We start from the raw sequence: 20,452 nt of genomic DNA, 5'->3' as shown, positions 1-20,452 counted from the left end.
GATATGGTGAAAAAAAAATAACAGCTATTAATTGTGTTAAACATTGCATGCATGCCAAAGCAGTCTTATACCATAGTGAAGCGTTATGTTATTTGCACACACAGGCCTCTCATTTTGGCAGGACAAGACACAGATTATATCACATACTGTACCATTGAATTGGATTATATTTTCAATGGTTATAAATGATGTACAGTACTGAACATTATGCAATGGTCTGTTTCTTTATGCCATTATAAATGTTCTTCTATTCTTGGACAGCATGACAAGAGTACATGTTCCCTCTTCTGTAAGAACAGACAAAACACACACACACACACACACACACACACACACACACACACACACACACACACACACACACACACACACTTGCTTACTGCTTATGGTTGTCCATCGTGTCCGATGAATGATGACCATCTTCTATCCGATCCTGGATCCACAGCTGCGGTTGCAGACCGGGCATACAAAAACGGTACTGACGGGAGCAGGGGTGGCTTTGCGGGCATGCCTCTTTGCACGCTTTGCTGCACGGTGTTGTGTGCGCTGGCTTTCTATGTGCTCCACTCCCTGTGCAGTGTGCAGAGTGAGAGCGCCAGAGGTTGCTCCAGTGAAGAGGGGTTGATCCGGCCTCTCTTCAGCGTCACACACACACACACACACACACACACACACACACACACACACACACACACACACACACACACACACACACACACACACACACACACACACACACACACACACACACACACACACACACACACAAAACATAGGTTTTGCTGCCGCCTTGTGGTGACAAGGGACAGTCACAGACTATTATTGGAATGTGACACAGACACACACACACACACACACACACACACACACACACACATATATGGGTCGCTTGCTGTAACTAAGGGGGACACCTCCAATTCCTCAAAAACAGGGATACTGGTGAGGGCGGACAATATGGACTGGATTCCCATCAGAGAATCAGGCCGGGTCTGGAGAAGGGACTTCTTTCTGAGTGTTTATTATAATTCACATGGGTATTTCAAAGGGTGTGTGATAAAGGGTGTGGTCTGAAAATAAAGTAACAATAAATAATAATGTTAACATTAGCTAACATACATATACAGTAGCTCGCATAAATAAATAACATCAGCATTAGCATGATATACACTAGCATGATGTAATCAGTTAAACAATAGTCTTCACAGTATCTCCAAACATCCACCAAACTCTTAAATGTAGCAAAGATAAACTCCAAAACTGTCCAAATATGGTAAACAACATAAGTAAAGAAATAAACCTCTTCACAATAGAAGGATAGACAGTGTAAAAGCACACATATAGGGAAATGATGGAGTAAACAGAGACACACAGATCCTCTCCTCTCAGTGGCAAACGTTCTACTGAATGGAGAAAGCCTCTGCAGCTAATTAGCAACACCTGTCTGTAGCTGATTACAACTTAAACACCTGTCTACAGTCAATGACCATGTCCAGCCACTAGGTGTCAGGCTTGCCGTCCTTGGGGGCAAACCAGGGTGTCCCCTCCCCAGTAAGGCTGGTTATGGCAACATTTTATGACATATTGCTTGCTTTTGGCTATTAAAAAAACAGATCTCCCCCCCCCCCCCCCCCTTGCACGCAAATACTGCACACAAAAGCCCCAAATAAATTAAAAAACATAGTTCATGACTTTCATGTCAAGGACCCCCAATGTCAAGGACCCCCAATATTGAATGTACGAACCCCGGATTTTAATTCAATGCAATTGAAATAAAAGTAGTATAAACAAACACTGTATAGCAATGATTACTGTCACAATATAGAGCTATTAACACTGTTACTGAACACACACTGTATAGCAATGATTACTGTCACAATATGCTATTAACACTGTTACTGAACACACACTGTATAGCAATGATTACTGTCACAATATAGAGCTATTAACACTGTTACTGAACACACACTGTATAGCAATGATTACTGTCACAATATAGAGCTATTAACACTGTTACTGAACACACACTGTATAGCAATGATTACTGTCACAATGTAGAGCTGTTTAACAAACGATAGACAGACTTTTGTACCTTGACAGACAGCAGCACACGTCACAGAGACACGCAAGTCCAACAACGCACGAGCACTTCCTGACTCTCCTTGGATTGGACAGAGAGGGAGGCGAGTTTCTAAATTCTAGGAGAGCTAAGGCAAGGAGCGCTCGTTTTCAGCAGCGTTGGCAGGTTAGCTACTCACCAGTTAGTTTTACTTAGTTTTACTGAGGTTAAGGTTAGGGTTAAGGTTAGGGTTGGGGTTGGGGTTAGGGTTAGGGTTAAGGATAGGTTTAGGTTTTGGTGCACCTCTGCCACGCTTCAAAAATGAGTCCGGGGCGTGGTTTTGCCTTAGCTCTCGCTTCCTGGTCAGGTGGGGCTCACTCGGGGGGGAATCTCCTTGGCCACAGCGCCGCTTATTGACGTAGGGCTACTGACTGGTTCTAGAGGGTTGCAGTCTACCGCACTTCCAGGGTTTTGGGGGGGCTGGGCGGCTCCGCCGCCCAGCCTGGGCACGCTGACTCCGGGGGTAGACTTTGGTTAGACCGCCGTGTCTGCCTGGAGGTGGAAAGAGGGGGAAAAAAAGAAAAACAACAGCTGCGCTGCTGGGCTGATGCATGCTTTCAATGCAATGTGAATGCATGTGTAGAGAGAAATACAGATAGATAAATCCAATGAATTAAAATAGTACAGTTCACTGGTACAAGCTCAACTAAAAGGAGATCCCAGTAATGTTTTTGGCTTATTTCCACAGGGAAGTCATTCATGAATGAACAAATTATTGATATAGGACTGTCATAGGTACAGTGTGTCATTGACAGTACAGTTCACTGGTACAAGGTCAACTAAAAGGTGATCCTAGAAAAGACTAAGTCAGGGGGAAACAATTTAAAAAATAAAACAATAAAAACAGCCGATCTACAAGGCTGCATGTGGGCTTGTGGATCAGCTGTTTTGGGTAAATGTGGGTTATTTATCTAATGCAGTATTGATCCCTTTATCGAGTGATTGATTGAAGACAGTACAGTACAGTTCACTGGTACAAGGTCAACTAAAAGGAGATCCTAGAAAGCCGATCAGGCTTAGACGGATAGAACATAGTACTTTATCTAGGATAATATCAGTTTCAAAAGCATAACATCAAAAACAAAAAAGAGAAAAGGGGGGGGGGGGGGTGGGGGGGGGGGGGAGCATGGGGGCTTAGTCTATTTACAAGTCACGGGTAGCAGCTGTCTGAAGGTGACTTTTCATACCAATTTTGAAGGAGGCTAGGGATTTGCTCTCCTTTAGGGCTTGTGGAAGGGCGTTCCACATGTTGATGGTAGCAGGAGAACGAGTTAGAGCCTTGTTTAGTGTTAAATCTACGTTGATGATGATTAGTGGAGCTGCCTCTGGTGTTGTGATTGTGAACATCCTTGACCTTTAAGAAGTAGTTTGTCAGGTACATGGGAATCTTGGAGGTGTAGTGCATTCACATCAGTGCAATGTGAATGCATGTGACTTAGGAAGATAGATAGATACGTAATACACATGATATTTCCACAGGGAAGTCATTCACGAATGAACTAATTATTGATATAGGACTGTCATAGGTATGTACAGTGTCATTGACAGTACAGTTCACTGGTACAAGCTCAACTAAAAGGTGATCCTAGAAAAGACTAAGTCAGGGGGAAACAATTTAAAAATAAAACAATAAAAACAGCCGATCTACAAGGCTGCATGTGGGCTTGTGGATCAGATGATGAATACATTTTAATACTACTATACTAGGCTACTAATATAGACTGCAGTAAAGCGGGTTATGTTTGAATGTTTGGAATTGCAACATTTAACATTATTTATTTAATTAATTCATTTAATTAATTAATTCCCTGTCTGCACCAGGCCGAAAGGACACATTGGCCCCGGCATTGGCTGGGCTCACTGGTACAACTAACTTTCCCCCGACTGCGTACGGATTCTTTAATTAATTAATTAATTAATTAATTATGGCCCCGCCCCCTGCATTGGCTGGGCTCACTGGTACAACTAACTTTCCCCCAACTGCGTAGGCTACTGATTTTTTAATTAATTAATTATGGCCCCGCCCCCTGCATTGGCTGGGCTCACTGGTACAAGGTCAACTAAAAGGAGCTTTACTTATTTCATTAATTATTATTATATAAGGCCCCTGTTGAGACTGACCATTCATTCATTCATTCATTCATTCATTCATTAATTCATTTAATTAATTATTTCCCTGTCTGCACCAGGCCGAAAGGACACATTGGCCACAGATTCTTTAATTAATTAATTCATTGCCTCCTCGTTAAGAACCCCGTAAATTTAGGCAAATTCTTTCTTTCTTTCTTTCTTTCTTTCTTTCTTTCTTTCTTTCTTTCTTTCTTTCTTTCTTTCTTTCTTTCTTTCTTTCTTTCTTTCTTTCTTTCTTTCTTTCTTTCTTTCTTCCTTCCTTCCTTCCTTCCTTCCTTCCTTCCTTCCTTCCTTCATTTATTTATCTATTTATCTATTTATTTATTTATTCATTCATTCATTCATTCATTCATTTCCTTCCTTTAGCGTTTTCGAGCTTGGGTATCCGCTATAGATGCGGTGGACATTCAATTAATGAATTGTCTGCATTAATTATGCAAATGAGGTTGGGGGCGTGGTCTGCATTCATTATGCAAATGAGGTTGGGGCGTGGTCTGCATTAATTATGCAAATGAGGTTGGGGGCGTGGTCTGCATTCATTATGTTAATTAGACGTACGTGTCTTGTTGCTAATTAAACGTGAATGCAGGGGGCGGAGCTAATTAGCCTAATTATTCAAATTGGGGGGCGTGGTCTGCATTAATTATGCAAATGAGGTTGGGGCGTGGTCTGCATTAATTATGTAAATTAGACTGCACAACATGCATTCGACGCACGCGTCTTGTTGCAGGGGGTGGAGCTAATTAGCCTAATTATTAAAATTGGGGGGCGTGGTCTGCATTAATTATGCAAATGAGGCTGGGGCGTGGTCTTTATTAATTATGTAAATTAGACGCACGCGTCTTGTTGCAAATTACACGCGAATGCAGGGGGCGGAGCTAATTAGCCTAATTATTCAAATTGGGGGGCGTGGTCTGCATTAATTATGCAAATGAGGTTGGGGCGTGGTCTGCATTAATTATGTAAATTAGACGCACGCGTCTTGTCGCTAATTAAACGCGAATGCAGGGGGCGGAGCTAATTAGCCTAATTATTCAAATTGGGGGGCGTGGTCTGCATTAATTATGCAAATGAGGTTGGGCGTGGTCTGCATACATTATGTAAATGGGACAGCACAACATGCATTGGACGCGCGCGTCTTGTTGCAGGGGGTGGAGCTAATTAGCCCAATTATGCAAATTGGGGGCGGGGCGTGGTTTGGAAATGCGTGTGGGCGTGGTGCGCATACATCATGCTCGCATACATTATGCTAATGAGGGTGTTAAGGTAGGTTTCCCAGCGCGTAAAAAAAGCAGACGACCGTATGTAAATGAAGGGGAGGAGCTTAGACGACTTAAAAAAATTGGGGGCGTGGCGTGGTTTGGAAATGCGTGTGGGTGTGGTCCGCATAAATTATGCTAATGAGGCTGTTAAGTGGCGTTTCCCAGCGCGTAAAAAATGCAGTCGGCCGTATGTAAATGAAGGGGAGGAGCTTAGTCGACATATGCAAATTGGGGGCGGGGCGTGGTTTGGAAATGCGTGTGGGCGTGGTGCGCATACATTATGCTCGTTTACATTATGCTAATGAGGGCGTTAAGGTAGGTTTCCCAGCGCGTAAAAAAAGCAGACGACCGTATGTAAATGAAGGGGAGGGGCTTAGTCAACATATGCAAATTGGGGGCGGGGCATGGTTTGGAAATGCGTGTGGGCGTGGTGCGCATACATTATGCTAATGAGGCTGTTAAGTGGCCTTTCCCAGCGCGTAAAAAATGCAGACGACCGTATGTAAATGAAGGGGAGGAGCTTAGACGACATATGCAAATTGGGGGCGGGGCATGTCTCGGAAATGCGTGTGGGCGTGGTGCGCATACATTATGCTCGCATACATTATGCTAATGAGGGCGTTAAGGTAGGTTTCCCAGCGCGTAAAAAAAGCAGACGACCGTATGTAAATGAAGGGGAGGGGCTTAGTCAACATATGCAAATTGGGGGCGGGGCATGGTTTGGAAATGCGTGTGGGCGTGGTGCGCATACATTATGCTAATGAGGCTGTTAAGTGGCCTTTCCCAGCGCGTAAAAAATGCAGACGACCGTATGTAAATGAAGGGGAGGAGCTTAGACGACATATGCAAATTGGGGGCGGGGCATGTCTCGGAAATGCGTGTGGGCGTGGTGCGCATACATTATGCTTGCATACATTATGCTAATGAGGGCGTTAAGGTAGGTTTCCCAGCGCGTAAAAAATGCAGACGACCGTATGTAAATGAAGGGGAGGAGCTTAGTCGACGTATGCAAATTTGGGGCGGGGCATGGTTTGGAAATGCGTGTGGGCGTGGTGCGCATACATTATGCTCGCATACATTATGCTAATGAGGGCGTTAAGGTAGGTTTCCCAGCGCGTAAAAAATGCAGACGACCGTATGTAAATGAAGGGGAGGGGCTTAGTCGACATATGCAAATTGGGGGCGGGGCATGGTTTGGAAATGCGTGTGGGCGTGGTGCGCATACATTATGCTAATGAGGCTGTTAAGTGGCCTTTCCCAGCGCGTAAAAAATGCAGACGACCGTATGTAAATGAAGGGGAGGAGCTTAGACGACATATGCAAATTGGGGGCGGGGCATGTCTCGGAAATGCGTGTGGGCGTGGTGCGCATACATTATGCTTGCATACATTATGCTAATGAGGGCGTTAAGGTAGGTTTCCCAGCGCGTAAAAAATGCAGACGACCGTATGTAAATGAAGGGGAGGAGCTTAGTCGACGTATGCAAATTTGGGGCGGGGCATGGTTTGGAAATGCGTGTGGGCGTGGTGCGCATACATTATGCTCGCATACATTATGCTAATGCGGGCGTTAAGGTAGGTTTCCCAGCGCGTAAAAAATGCAGACGACCGTATGTAAATGAAGGGGAGGGGCTTAGTCAACATATGCAAATTGGGGGCGGGGCATGGTTTGGAAATGCGTGTGGGCGTGGTGCGCATACATTATGCTAATGAGGCTGTTAAGTGGCCTTTCCCAGCGCGTAAAAAATGCAGACCACCGTATGTAAATGAAGGGGAGGAGCTTAGTCGACGTATGCAAATTTGGGGCGGGGCATGGTTTGGAAATGCGTGTGGGCGTGGTGCGCATACATTATGCTCGCATACATTATGCTAATGAGGGCGTTAAGGTAGGTTTCCCAGCGCGTAAAAAATGCAGACGACCGTATGTAAATGAAGGGGAGGAGCTTAGTCGACGTATGCAAATTGGGGGCGGGGCATGGTTTGGAAATGCGTGTGGGCGTGGTGCGCATACATTATGCTCGCATACATTATGCTAATGAGGGCGTTAAGGTAGGTTTCCCAGCGCGTAAAAAATGCAGACGACCGTATGTAAATGAAGGGGAGGAGCTTAGACGACATATGCAAATTGGGGGCGGGGCATGTTTTGGAAATGCGTGTGGGCGTGGTGTGCATACATTATGCTCGCATAAAGCGATATCACCACTCATTCCCTTCCCAATGTTTTATGTGTTGAACTTGACAGTGACACTGCGTTGTCCTCTTCCCCCTAGGCAAGATATGGAGCGTGCTAACTAATGTTTCCCCATGGGCTAAATGAGGAGGATGGAAGAGAAGCCAGAGGAGGAGAAGAAGAAAGAAGAAGAAAAGACTATTATTATTTGATCCTTTGAAGAAAGTTGAATAACATTATCAAAGAAATGTGCTTACCTGCTGCTCCATTGAAACTCCTGCCCATGTAAACTCACTTTTGTTAATAAATGCACCTGTTGGCTTGCACTTGAAACTGTGTTGTGTATTGGTTTTGGGTCTTGACGCCACAATATATATATATATATATATATATATATATATATATATATATATATAAAGGATATGTTTTTGAAGCAGCCCACAGAGAAAGACTCTCTAGCGCCCTCTGTAAAAGGCAATGGCAGCCTCCCTAGAGAGGGCCAGGAATAAGGTGAATAAATAATGGTACCCTAATGCCTCCCTGCTTGGCACTCGGCATCAAGGGTTGGATGTCCCATAGATCTAAAAAGCTAGATACCTCTTCCACCGCTGCAGTTCATTGGTAAAAGGATAGGCGGAAGTACGACACGCACGCTGCCACTCAGTCAGCTGCCTCTCGACTACTGACTACTGGCAAATCAGTGAGTCTTCCGGGACTTAAATTCAATCCAAAGGAGCTTTATTGGCATGATAAGACAAATGTTTACATTGCCAAAGCGAGTGCCTCTCGGAAAGAGAGGCCAATTTTTTACCAACGCCTCAGAGCCAGTGGAGGCGTCTACCTTTCTATGTCTATGACTATGGGATGTCCAGGGGGGTGTACTTGTACATCATGCTGCCTCATACTAAGAAAACAGGAGATGGGCTCCTGACCTATAGGCCACTTGGCTCAGGAAGCCTTGCTTCCCAATGCCATTGGTTCTCAAAGTGGGGTCCGGGGGGTCCCAGCAAAAGTAGTTAATGTAGCGTCACAATCATTTTAATAGTTTTATCCATTCTGTGTGTGTGTGTGTGTGTGTGTGTGTGTGTGTGTGTGTGTGTGTGTGTGTGTGTGTGTGTGTGTGTGCGCGTGCGCGCGTGCATGTGAGATGCTTGTATAGTTGTCTCCATTATGCCTACGTGAGGTTTTATAGGTTGAAGTGTCCAATTATTAGCAACAAAAACAACAGATAAAATGACTGAAACACAAAATTGTTTTTTTCCCTTTTATTTAGAATTTCTATTTTAAATATAAAATGTTGATGACTAGACATATGAAGATAGCCGGTTTTCATGTGGGTAATAATAGAAGCCTATAGGATATAAAAAACACCCAGTCTAATAGTAAGAATGAAAGAAAATAGACATCCTTACAGTCAACTTAATAGAATTTTCAAACCATTGGCCTGTGCCTTGTGAGCGTCTTGTGGTACTCTCGTCTCATGGGCTGGTAAAATGACACATTCGTGGTCAAATAGACACTATAAAAGATGGTGAAATGAGCTGTCATGTTAGGTAAATATTACCTCATTTTGGAATGGGAAACAGAGTTCCTTCCGACATTTGAAAGGAGAGGATAAATGCTCCTCAAAAGAGAGAACATTCATATTAGATCAATTCATCAATATCATGTTAGAATCAAACAATACTCATAAGAATTCAACAACAACAAAAACTGATCAAAAGTACTATTCTGCATTTGTCAATGACTGAACATTTACAAAAGATGAACAGAAATGTATTGTCTTGCTTCTCTGTGTAGCCGGTCTGGGCCCACTCCTCAGCAGATACCTGCTACATCTGCACATCAGATTTTATCCCTTTTATGTCATTTGAAAAATACTATAATCATATTGTCATATTATCATACAACTGGCTACTGACCATTGTGCTGTAATGCAACTGAAATGTTTGACTTCACAAACAGATACAATCAATCTCTTACCTAAACAAATGCAAAGAAAAAATAAAATGTTTTTTTAGACATATTTGTAGCCTCATTTTCTAACACATTTATCTCTTACAACCTGTAAGAAAGTTGGACTTTCTTCTTTTTTCCCCCAGCAACTGGTGAGAAGAGAATCACAACCCATCATAACGGTTGAATACAGCAGTGGTTCTCAACCTGACCATTACTGCATGAAAAAGCAATCAACAAACATATAGACTACAAGAATTGTCTATTTTCTATTTTCACAATATTAATCTGTGGAACCGAGTCAAACAAAATGTAACGCCTCAACTCGACTCCTACGATTCCAAGTGCTTGTCAGGGTGGGGTGGTGGTCCTCAGTTCAAATATGATTACTTTTGGGGGTCACAGCCTAAAAAAGGTTGAGAACCACTGGAATAAAGTTCCCACAGACTGGCAGCAGTCAGACGGGGTGAAGGAGGGGGGTACTGCGATGTGGTCCATGATGTGAGGGGGGTGGGTGGTCTCACAGGGTCTCACTCAGTTTAATGGTCACTGCTTTCACCTCAGTGTATTCTGCCAGGGCGTATTCACCACTGAGGAGAAACAAAGGCGTAAACATTTTGAGGAGTGAAAATGAGAGAGGAGCAGATTGCCTTAGAATTCAAATAATGATGAACAGTGTGTGGATAAGGAGAGGTGGTGAATTATCTTACAGTTCTCGTCCATTACCGGACATTTTGTAACCTCCGAACGGGGCCTGTGCGTGGAGGGCATTGTAACAGTTTACCCTGGAGAGACAGAGAGGAAGAGAAAATAAAAAAGACACAGACAGACAGACAGACAGACAGACAGACAGACAGACAGACAGACAGACAGACAGACAGACAGAGAGAGAGAGAGAGAGAGAGAGAGAGAGAGAGAGAGAGAATGAGTTCACTTTTGCAGAGACCAATGATCCGCAGGCACAAACTGTACATAGGTCACAATCTAAGAGTTGGTGATTAAACATTGGTGATTATAGAAAACCATGTTGGTTAAAATATAGTAGGGTTTGCTAAGCAGTAAGCACACCACATGCATGTGTTGGTCACTCTGACACAGATTCTTCATCTCCCACTTTTCCAGCTCCAACAGAGAAGCTTTGTCTGGTAAGCCCCACTAGGCCACCTTGTGGTCTGTTTTCATAACTACAAGTCTAAGCACTATGCTGTGGTCATGGGGCTGTTGTGGGGTGTAGCAGTGGAGTCTGGAAAGAGTTTCAGTGAATGAACCAAGATAATAACCTTGTAATGACTGGTTTATAGCTAATTTATAAGCTCACATTGCACTGAGATGCGTAGTCAATCGCATCTCAGTGGAGTTAAAGGTAAAAACACAAATTGGCCTGTTATAACACCTCAATGAGGCTGATTTAAGAGATTTGAAGTGGCATTTCTTCCTCTGCCTAGTGGGACTGCGCGTGGCAATTTCACCAAGATTGCACGCTGTGTCCATGATTTGAGGCATTTTGTTCGAAATGGAGCAATCCTGCAAACTTTGGAAGCCAATTGTAGCCAATCAGGATGGAATATGGAAAGTCGGACAGATCCATCTTGATCACATGACTATAGAGATACTGTGTACCGATTTGCATGATTTGTGGACAAAATCTGTAGGAGTAGTGTACAGAAATGTGTTTTGCAAACATCAGCCTCATGGTGGCGCTAGAACAAGGCCATGTGAGAAATGTGGGGCAGAGGTTCTGAATTGGCATCCAGGGAGTGTGTGGGCAGAGTTTGGCCGCGCCAACGGCGCAGGAGATTAGCTGGTAACAAACTAATGGGACGGACACACACACACACACACACACACACACACACACACACACACACACACACACACACACACACACACACACACACACACACACACACACACACACACACACACACACACACACACACACACACACACATGGGCGGACGCACAGGGGCGAAAACATACTCTCCTGGCGGAGACAATCACCATAAACCTTTCAGTGGTTAGGAGAGGATGGACCGTGAGTAGAAGTGTCTTACCAGACAGTGCCCGTGTCCAGGGCAGCAGACACAGAGAGAGCCCGGTCCATACTTCTAGTGAACACTGCTGCCACAAGTCCATACTCAGTGCTGTTGGCCCTGTCTATCACCTCCTGCTGGCTTTTAAAGCTAAATATACACTGCACCGGCCCAAAGATCTACAAATGTATAAGAAAGTCATACAGAAGGGACAAATTAGATTTTTGAGCGGAGCTAGCCGCTACAATACGTGACTTGGTGTGTATGTTCATGCGTTTTTCCAAGTGTTTTTCCATTATATCAAAATACTAACGTCATATGTCCCTATTCTGTGACGTCATCAACAGAGCAGCACTGCTCACTTCGCACAAGTGTGATTTTTATTTTAAATTGAATTAACAATTGTGTGTGTGTGTGTGTGTGTGTGTGTGTGTGTGTGTGTGTGTGTGTGTGTGTGTGTGTGTGTGTGTGCGTGCGTGCGTGCGTGCGTGTGTGATTTATGTATTTATCAATATTGTATTTGGAAAATAAAACATATTTGGGCAAACCATAGGGGCAAACACATACAATGTGTAATTCAACCAGACATCCACAAGGTGTCATGCTTGTGCACCATAACCACTATACTACTCCTGAGTGACAAGTTGAATTTTATGAATGAAGCTGGGTGTTGTATATATATCTGCACCTCCTCCCTGGCAATGCGCATGTGGTCTTTGACCCCAGTGAAGACAGTAGGCTGGAGGAACAGGCCAGTTTCATCCAGGGCTACCCCTCCACACTCCAGCCTGGCTCCTTCCTTCTTCCCACTCTCAATCAGCTCCATGATTTTATCAAACTGCTGCCGGTCAATCTGGAAGCATCACACAAAGACAATAATTTATTAAATTAATATAATTTATTATTAGAATCAAAGCTGAATGTCTCTCTCCCAGTGCTATCTTAGTTTAGAGACGTACCTGAGGTCCGTGTGTGGTCCTTGGGTCCAGTGGATCTCCTATGACGATACTCTTGGCGCTCTCTACGCTGCGACGTACAAACTCCTCATAGATGCTCTCTTCCACAAACACGCGGGAGGCAGCGGTGCAGCATTGACCCTGGTTGTAGAAGGACCCTTTCTGGGTCTCCTCAACAGCCAACTGCACTGCAGCCACACAACAGAAATAAACGTATGTATCATGAGGAGATTGGTCATAAATGGAAGTTAGGCAAAAGTGCGGCACTGCGAGCTTGTAGATCTGCTATTTTTGAAAAATCATGTAAATTAGAATTTTGACCCGATTCTATAAGTGTCTTTTGAATCCTTCTAAGATTTTTTGAAAAACCTATGTTTCTATGTCAGCAATCTGGCCAGCCATCATCAAAGAAAAGGTAATTTTCACATAAACGGAGCTCAGTTAGTCTGTTCTTTAGAGACTACTATGTCAGTGGTTCTCAAACCTTTTCATGTTATTTGGCCACGGACCCCCATCTCAAAATATCTAGTTCCAGGGACCACCCAGAAGCAAAATTTGAATTACAAACGTTCGCTTTGAAAATACAAATGTTTACGACTTAAAAATAGCAGATCTACAAGCTCGCACTCGGTGCCGCGCTGTGAGATTGTATGTCTGCTATTTTTCACTGGTTAAAGCATTCAATAATTCTAGGCCTAAATGGGTAAATAAAATATACAATAATTATTGAGTGGTGGGGGTGGGGCATGCTCAGTGATACCTCGATAGTCGATACATCACCAGGAATCAAACCTGGGACCTTCTGCCTCCCCACCAGGCCACACTAATCACCACAAGCACTCCTCCATTACCACAGCTATCACCCAATGAAATGCAGCAAGGTGGAGGTCAAACAGGTGACAGCTGACAATCTTGGGTTTTTATAAAGCCTAGCTATAATTAGTTTATTGCACAGCAGAATAGCTGATTACTTTGCTTCATGTGTTATGTATGGTTTTATGTCTTTTTAACTGTTTTATGTGTTTATTACCTCCAACAAAGAGGAAATGTTTTCTTCACTTTCTTTACTGTGTGTGTGTGTGTGTGTGTGTGTGTGTGTGTGTGTGTGTGTGTGTGTGTGTGTGTGTGTGTGTGTGTGTGTGTGTGTGTGTGTGTGTACACATTCCACAGTCTGAAGCTATGCTGCAAATTAGTTGAAAGGGATTTTTTTAATTTAAGTTTTTATTTCTGTTCGTCCCTCTTGAACAAAATGTGTGGAAAAACCTAAAACTACATATTATTAAGTTACAGTATAGGCCTACTATTACTGATGACTCACAATGGCAAACATAATATACAACTACCGGTAGTCTTTAATCTATCTACATACAGTACACTTTCTGTAGTAAACTGTAAATGCATGCTATTCTCCTCTCTCTCTCCAACACATACGCAGTCGCACGCGCCACACACACACACACACACGCACGCGCACACTCATATCTCCTTTGTTGGATGTCTCCATTGTTGCTGTTAGAGAGACAGCAAAACCACATCACTTACAGTCTGAGTCAGCAAAGACAATGCATGGGTTCTTCCCTCCCAGCTCCAGAGTCACTCTTTTCAGATTACTTTTGGCTGCCGTCTCTTTGATCAGCTGGCCGACCTGAGCACAAGCAGACAGAAGGACACACACACATATACAGTACAAGCCGGAAGTCATGAATCAACGTGTCATATGTGATACTCATTTGCATGTCCCTAATAAAAAAAGACGGAGAAGATCAGTATCAGTTGCAGGGATGAGAGACTTATTGAAAACATGTGTCTGCTCATATGATATTACTGTATCACTGCAGTGCAGTGATCATAATACCACAGGTATAATGTTATGTTTATGAGAACATAATAATAATAATAATAATAGGTTTAATAAAATAATGTTGTCAATGACTGTAAATTAATGAAATGTTCTTAAAGCTGATTTAGTAGTATATAGGCCCCTATTACCGGTATAATAGAATTAATAAACTAATTTATTTATGTGCTTTTCTATATAAAGTTGTATTTCACACTTTTAAATCACATTTAATTAATGTGAAATAGCTTATCTTGCCAAAGTGTTGCCACATTGGCAACACTTTGGCAAAACCCTATTCAGATATGAATATCCACTTTACATTCAATTGTAGACATAGGCCTATTGTCACTGTTGGGCAAGTTTCAAATTTGTACCAAGTAAAGCCCTGCATCACCATACAAAACTGTCGCACAAAACTAGTGAAAATAGCCGATCCACAAGCACACAACGGTGTGTGCTTGTAGATCGGCTATTTTCACTAGTTTATTTAAAATGATAAATACTAAGCGAACGGTTTTGGTTTTACAACGATTTGACACTGTGGTGCCAGTATAGTACATTGCTATCCATACCTCTGTGGAGCCGGTGAAAGCCACTTTGTCGATGCCCATATGGCTGGCAATGGCTGCTCCGGCTGAGGGGCCGAACCCGGGCACAATATTCACCACTCCGGGGGGGAATCCAGCCTGACATGGCGACCCAGAAGGCATGTTAGTGATTAGGAGCAGAGTGGCTCCTTGCTCTGAATAATCATTATGAAAACATGATAAAAGGGAAGCGGTCTAATCACATAAGACCTGGGCATAAGCCCAGATTCTTTTGAACTAATGGGCTGTCAGTGAAACCCATAATAGTTTATAACCTAACGTCCCTCAGCCTCCGGCTTGGATCATTCATACTCTCTCTGCACATAGCATCTTGCACACAGGGCTTAACGTCTGACCTCTTTGATGAGAGCACCAACGTGTAAGGCCGTGAGAGGCGTCTGCTCTGCTGGCTTGATGACCACAGTGTTTCCACAGCTCAGGGCGGGCGCTATCTTCCACGTGAACATCAGTAGGGGAAAGTTCCACTGGTTTAGAGAGCAAATACAGTGCATCGATACACACAAAGTTAGTAAAACCTTCAACTGTACACCTTCAACTCGACGCATCAGCTTAATCAATACTGTGCAATTATCACAGTAAACTCCTCTGTTACTCTAACTGAAAATGTACCGGCAAGGACCGAGTCCATCGTTACATTATCAGGGTTAAATTCACACCGCCATTTAGCAAATAGAGAGCATTCTAACTCCTCTTCTGGTATTTTGACGACGATCCAGGCAGATTGTTTCACAGCGGTTTCTAATGTATTGTACAGTAAGATGCTGAACAGACTCAATCATCGCAACAAGCGATGATTCAAGGTGAACACCCGTTACAAAAAGAGCTAATTTATTTTCCAAGTTGGAAACAAATGAACACAATATCCGACACTCAAACACAGATTAGACAGCAATATATGTGAACGGTGAATGTTTACTGTTTAGGCATTGTTAACTTTTATAGCACTTTGGATACAGTCATCACCATTAAGGGAGTTTGGGATGTCGAGCCGAGAGAAAGGTTTCCTGTTTTCCTTTGACAATGACTCATGCTGTGTGTCTGCCAGTAGTACTTTTAGTAATTACACAACGTCCTTCAGTATAAATTTCACTTTTATGATATAATCTCCCATGTCAAACAACAGCCGTTTTGTTCCTTTGTTGCCAAAGCAACATTAGAAGATATAGGCTCATGCACAATAGATAAAGCTGAATGGCCGTATTCTGTCAAGATGTAGGAATTATACTCTCTCGTGTCTGGGTCGTCTGTGACAAAGTGCAATGTGATACAACACCAGACTGAACACTGCCCCACCCTAAATCTGATGAAGTTATTATCAAAAGGAAAAAAGAAAGAAAAACATATATTCCAACTAAAAGCATTCTAGCGATGTGTTCGTGTAAGAGTACACTTTGAAGGATTAGGAGAGAGTAGGTCTTGTTAGGGAGGGCAAAGATTTAGCTTAGGTTTCTGGTACATTCACGAGGGTTTTCATTTCGCTTCCACATTGAGCCTGGGCTTTTGAATTAAGTTCAGCTGCCTTGCTAATTTATGTTAAAGGCTTCTCTTGAAACTAAGTGTACAATGGTTCCAATTAAGCCTGGATATGCTTCCCAGAAGTCCTATGATGTTACTTGAGAAAATGATTGAGCCACTTATTTTAAGAATAAAAATCACAATGAATAGCCAGATATGGTGAAAAAAAAATAACAGCTATTAATTGTGTTAAACATTGCATGCATGCCAAAGCAGTCTTATACCATAGTGAAGCGTTATGTTATTTGCACACACAGGCCTCTCATTTTGGCAGGACAAGACACAGATTATATCACATACTGTACCATTGAATTGGATTATATTTTCAATGGTTATAAATGATGTACAGTACTGAACATTATGCAATGGTCTGTTTCTTTATGCCATTATAAATGTTCTTCTATTCTTGGACAGCATGACAAGAGTACATGTTCCCTCTTCTGTAAGAACAGACAAAACACACACACACACACACACACACACACACACACACACACACACACACACACACACACACACACACACTTGCTTACTGCTTATGGTTGTCCATCGTGTCCGATGAATGATGACCATCTTCTATCCGATCCTGGATCCACAGCTGCGGTTGCAGACCGGGCATACAAAAACGGTACTGACGGGAGCAGGGGTGGCTTTGCGGGCATGCCTCTTTGCACGCTTTGCTGCACGGTGTTGTGTGCGCTGGCTTTCTATGTGCTCCACTCCCTGTGCAGTGTGCAGAGTGAGAGCGCCAGAGGTTGCTCCAGTGAAGAGGGGTTGATCCGGCCTCTCTTCAGCGTCACACACACACACACACACACACACACACACACACACACACACACACACACACACACACACACACACACACACACACACACACACACACACACACACACACACACACACACACACACACACACACAAAACATAGGTTTTGCTGCCGCCTTGTGGTGACAAGGGACAGTCACAGACTATTATTGGAATGTGACACAGACACACACACACACACACACACACACACACACACACACATATATGGGTCGCTTGCTGTAACTAAGGGGGACACCTCCAATTCCTCAAAAACAGGGATACTGGTGAGGGGACAATATGGACTGGATTCCCATCAGAGAATCAGGCCGGGTCTGGAGAAGGGACTTCTTTCTGAGTGTTTATTATAATTCACATGGGTATTTCAAAGGGTGTGTGATAAAGGGTGTGGTCTGAAAATAAAGTAACAATAAATAATAATGTTAACATTAGCTAACATACATATACAGTAGCTCGCATAAATAAATAACATCAGCATTAGCATGATATACACTAGCATGATGTAATCAGTTAAACAATAGTCTTCACAGTATCTCCAAACATCCACCAAACTCTTAAATGTAGCAAAGATAAACTCCAAAACTGTCCAAATATGGTAAACAACATAAGTAAAGAAATAAACCTCTTCACAATAGAAGGATAGACAGTGTAAAAGCACACATATAGGGAAATGATGGAGTAAACAGAGACACACAGATCCTCTCCTCTCAGTGGCAAACGTTCTACTGAATGGAGAAAGCCTCTGCAGCTAATTAGCAACACCTGTCTGTAGCTGATTACAACTTAAACACCTGTCTACAGTCAATGACCATGTCCAGCCACTAGGTGTCAGGCTTGCCGTCCTTGGGGGCAAACCAGGGTGTCCCCTCCCCAGTAAGGCTGGTTATGGCAACATTTTATGACATATTGCTTGCTTTTGGCTATTAAAAAAACAGATCTCCCCCCCCCCCCCCCCCTTGCACGCAAATACTGCACACAAAAGCCCCAAATAAATTAAAAAACATAGTTCATGACTTTCATGTCAAGGACCCCCAATGTCAAGGACCCCCAATATTGAATGTACGAACCCCGGATTTTAATTCAATGCAATTGAAATAAAAGTAGTATAAACAAACACTGTATAGCAATGATTACTGTCACAATATAGAGCTATTAACACTGTTACTGAACACACACTGTATAGCAATGATTACTGTCACAATATGCTATTAACACTGTTACTGAACACACACTGTATAGCAATGATTACTGTCACAATATAGAGCTATTAACACTGTTACTGAACACACACTGTATAGCAATGATTACTGTCACAATATAGAGCTATTAACACTGTTACTGAACACACACTGTATAGCAATGATTACTGTCACAATGTAGAGCTGTTTAACAAACGATAGACAGACTTTTGTACCTTGACAGACAGCAGCACACGTCACAGAGACACGCAAGTCCAACAACGCACGAGCACTTCCTGACTCTCCTTGGATTGGACAGAGAGGGAGGCGAGTTTCTAAATTCTAGGAGAGCTAAGGCAAGGAGCGCTCGTTTTCAGCAGCGTTGGCAGGTTAGCTACTCACCAGTTAGTTTTACTTAGTTTTACTGAGGTTAAGGTTAGGGTTAAGGTTAGGGTTGGGGTTGGGGTTAGGGTTAGGGTTAAGGATAGGTTTAGGTTTTGGTGCACCTCTGCCACGCTTCAAAAATGAGTCCGGGGCGTGGTTTTGCCTTAGCTCTCGCTTCCTGGTCAGGTGGGGCTCACTCGGGGGGGAATCTCCTTGGCCACAGCGCCGCTTATTGACGTAGGGCTACTGACTGGTTCTAGAGGGTTGCAGTCTACCGCACTTCCAGGGTTTTGGGGGGGCTGGGCGGCTCCGCCGCCCAGCCTGGGCACGCTGACTCCGGGGGTAGACTTTGGTTAGACCGCCGTGTCTGCCTGGAGGTGGAAAGAGGGGGAAAAAAAGAAAAACAACAGCTGCGCTGCTGGGCTGATGCATGCTTTCAATGCAATGTGAATGCATGTGTAGAGAGAAATACAGATAGATAAATCCAATGAATTAAAATAGTACAGTTCACTGGTACAAGCTCAACTAAAAGGAGATCCCAGTAATGTTTTTGGCTTATTTCCACAGGGAAGTCATTCATGAATGAACAAATTATTGATATAGGACTGTCATAGGTACAGTGTGTCATTGACAGTACAGTTCACTGGTACAAGGTCAACTAAAAGGTGATCCTAGAAAAGACTAAGTCAGGGGGAAACAATTTAAAAAATAAAACAATAAAAACAGCCGATCTACAAGGCTGCATGTGGGCTTGTGGATCAGCTGTTTTGGGTAAATGTGGGTTATTTATCTAATGCAGTATTGATCCCTTTATCGAGTGATTGATTGAAGACAGTACAGTACAGTTCACTGGTACAAGGTCAACTAAAAGGAGATCCTAGAAAGCCGATCAGGCTTAGACGGATAGAACATAGTACTTTATCTAGGATAATATCAGTTTCAAAAGCATAACATCAAAAACAAAAAAGAGAAAAGGGGGGGGGGGGGGGGGGGGGGGAGCATGGGGGCTTAGTCTATTTACAAGTCACGGGTAGCAGCTGTCTGAAGGTGACTTTTCATACCAATTTTGAAGGAGGCTAGGGATTTGCTCTCCTTTAGGGCTTGTGGAAGGGCGTTCCACATGTTGATGGTAGCAGGAGAACGAGTTAGAGCCTTGTTTAGTGTTAAATCTACGTTGATGATGATTAGTGGAGCTGCCTCTGGTGTTGTGATTGTGAACATCCTTGACCTTTAAGAAGTAGTTTGTCAGGTACATGGGAATCTTGGAGGTGTAGTGCATTCACATCAGTGCAATGTGAATGCATGTGACTTAGGAAGATAGATAGATACGTAATACACATGATATTTCCACAGGGAAGTCATTCACGAATGAACTAATTATTGATATAGGACTGTCATAGGTATGTACAGTGTCATTGACAGTACAGTTCACTGGTACAAGCTCAACTAAAAGGTGATCCTAGAAAAGACTAAGTCA

General features: G+C 43.2%; 1 protein-coding gene across 1 annotated transcript; it reads right to left on the bottom strand.

Annotated features, from left to right (window-relative positions):
• Nucleotides 1-10,153: 10,153 nt before the first annotated feature.
• On the bottom strand, nucleotides 10,154-15,516 carry LOC308288359 (retinaldehyde dehydrogenase 3-like; the record flags this gene model as incomplete). The annotated part of the gene is made up of 8 exons (XM_080729778.1): nucleotides 10,154-10,223; nucleotides 10,344-10,418; nucleotides 11,688-11,845; nucleotides 12,355-12,519; nucleotides 12,626-12,810; nucleotides 14,165-14,267; nucleotides 15,035-15,148; nucleotides 15,406-15,516. 8 exons carry the CDS (start codon nucleotides 15,514-15,516, stop codon nucleotides 10,154-10,156), a joined length of 981 nt encoding a protein of 326 aa, XP_080585904.1.
• Between the last annotated feature and the right edge of the window lie 4,936 nt (nucleotides 15,517-20,452).

The sequence above is a fragment of the Nannobrachium achirus genome (assembly GCF_963921795.1).
Source record: "Nannobrachium achirus genome assembly, chromosome: 7".
In the NCBI taxonomy this organism is placed as follows: Eukaryota; Metazoa; Chordata; class Actinopteri; order Myctophiformes; family Myctophidae; genus Nannobrachium; species Nannobrachium achirus.
This window is presented reverse-complemented; position numbering and strand designations above follow the sequence as displayed.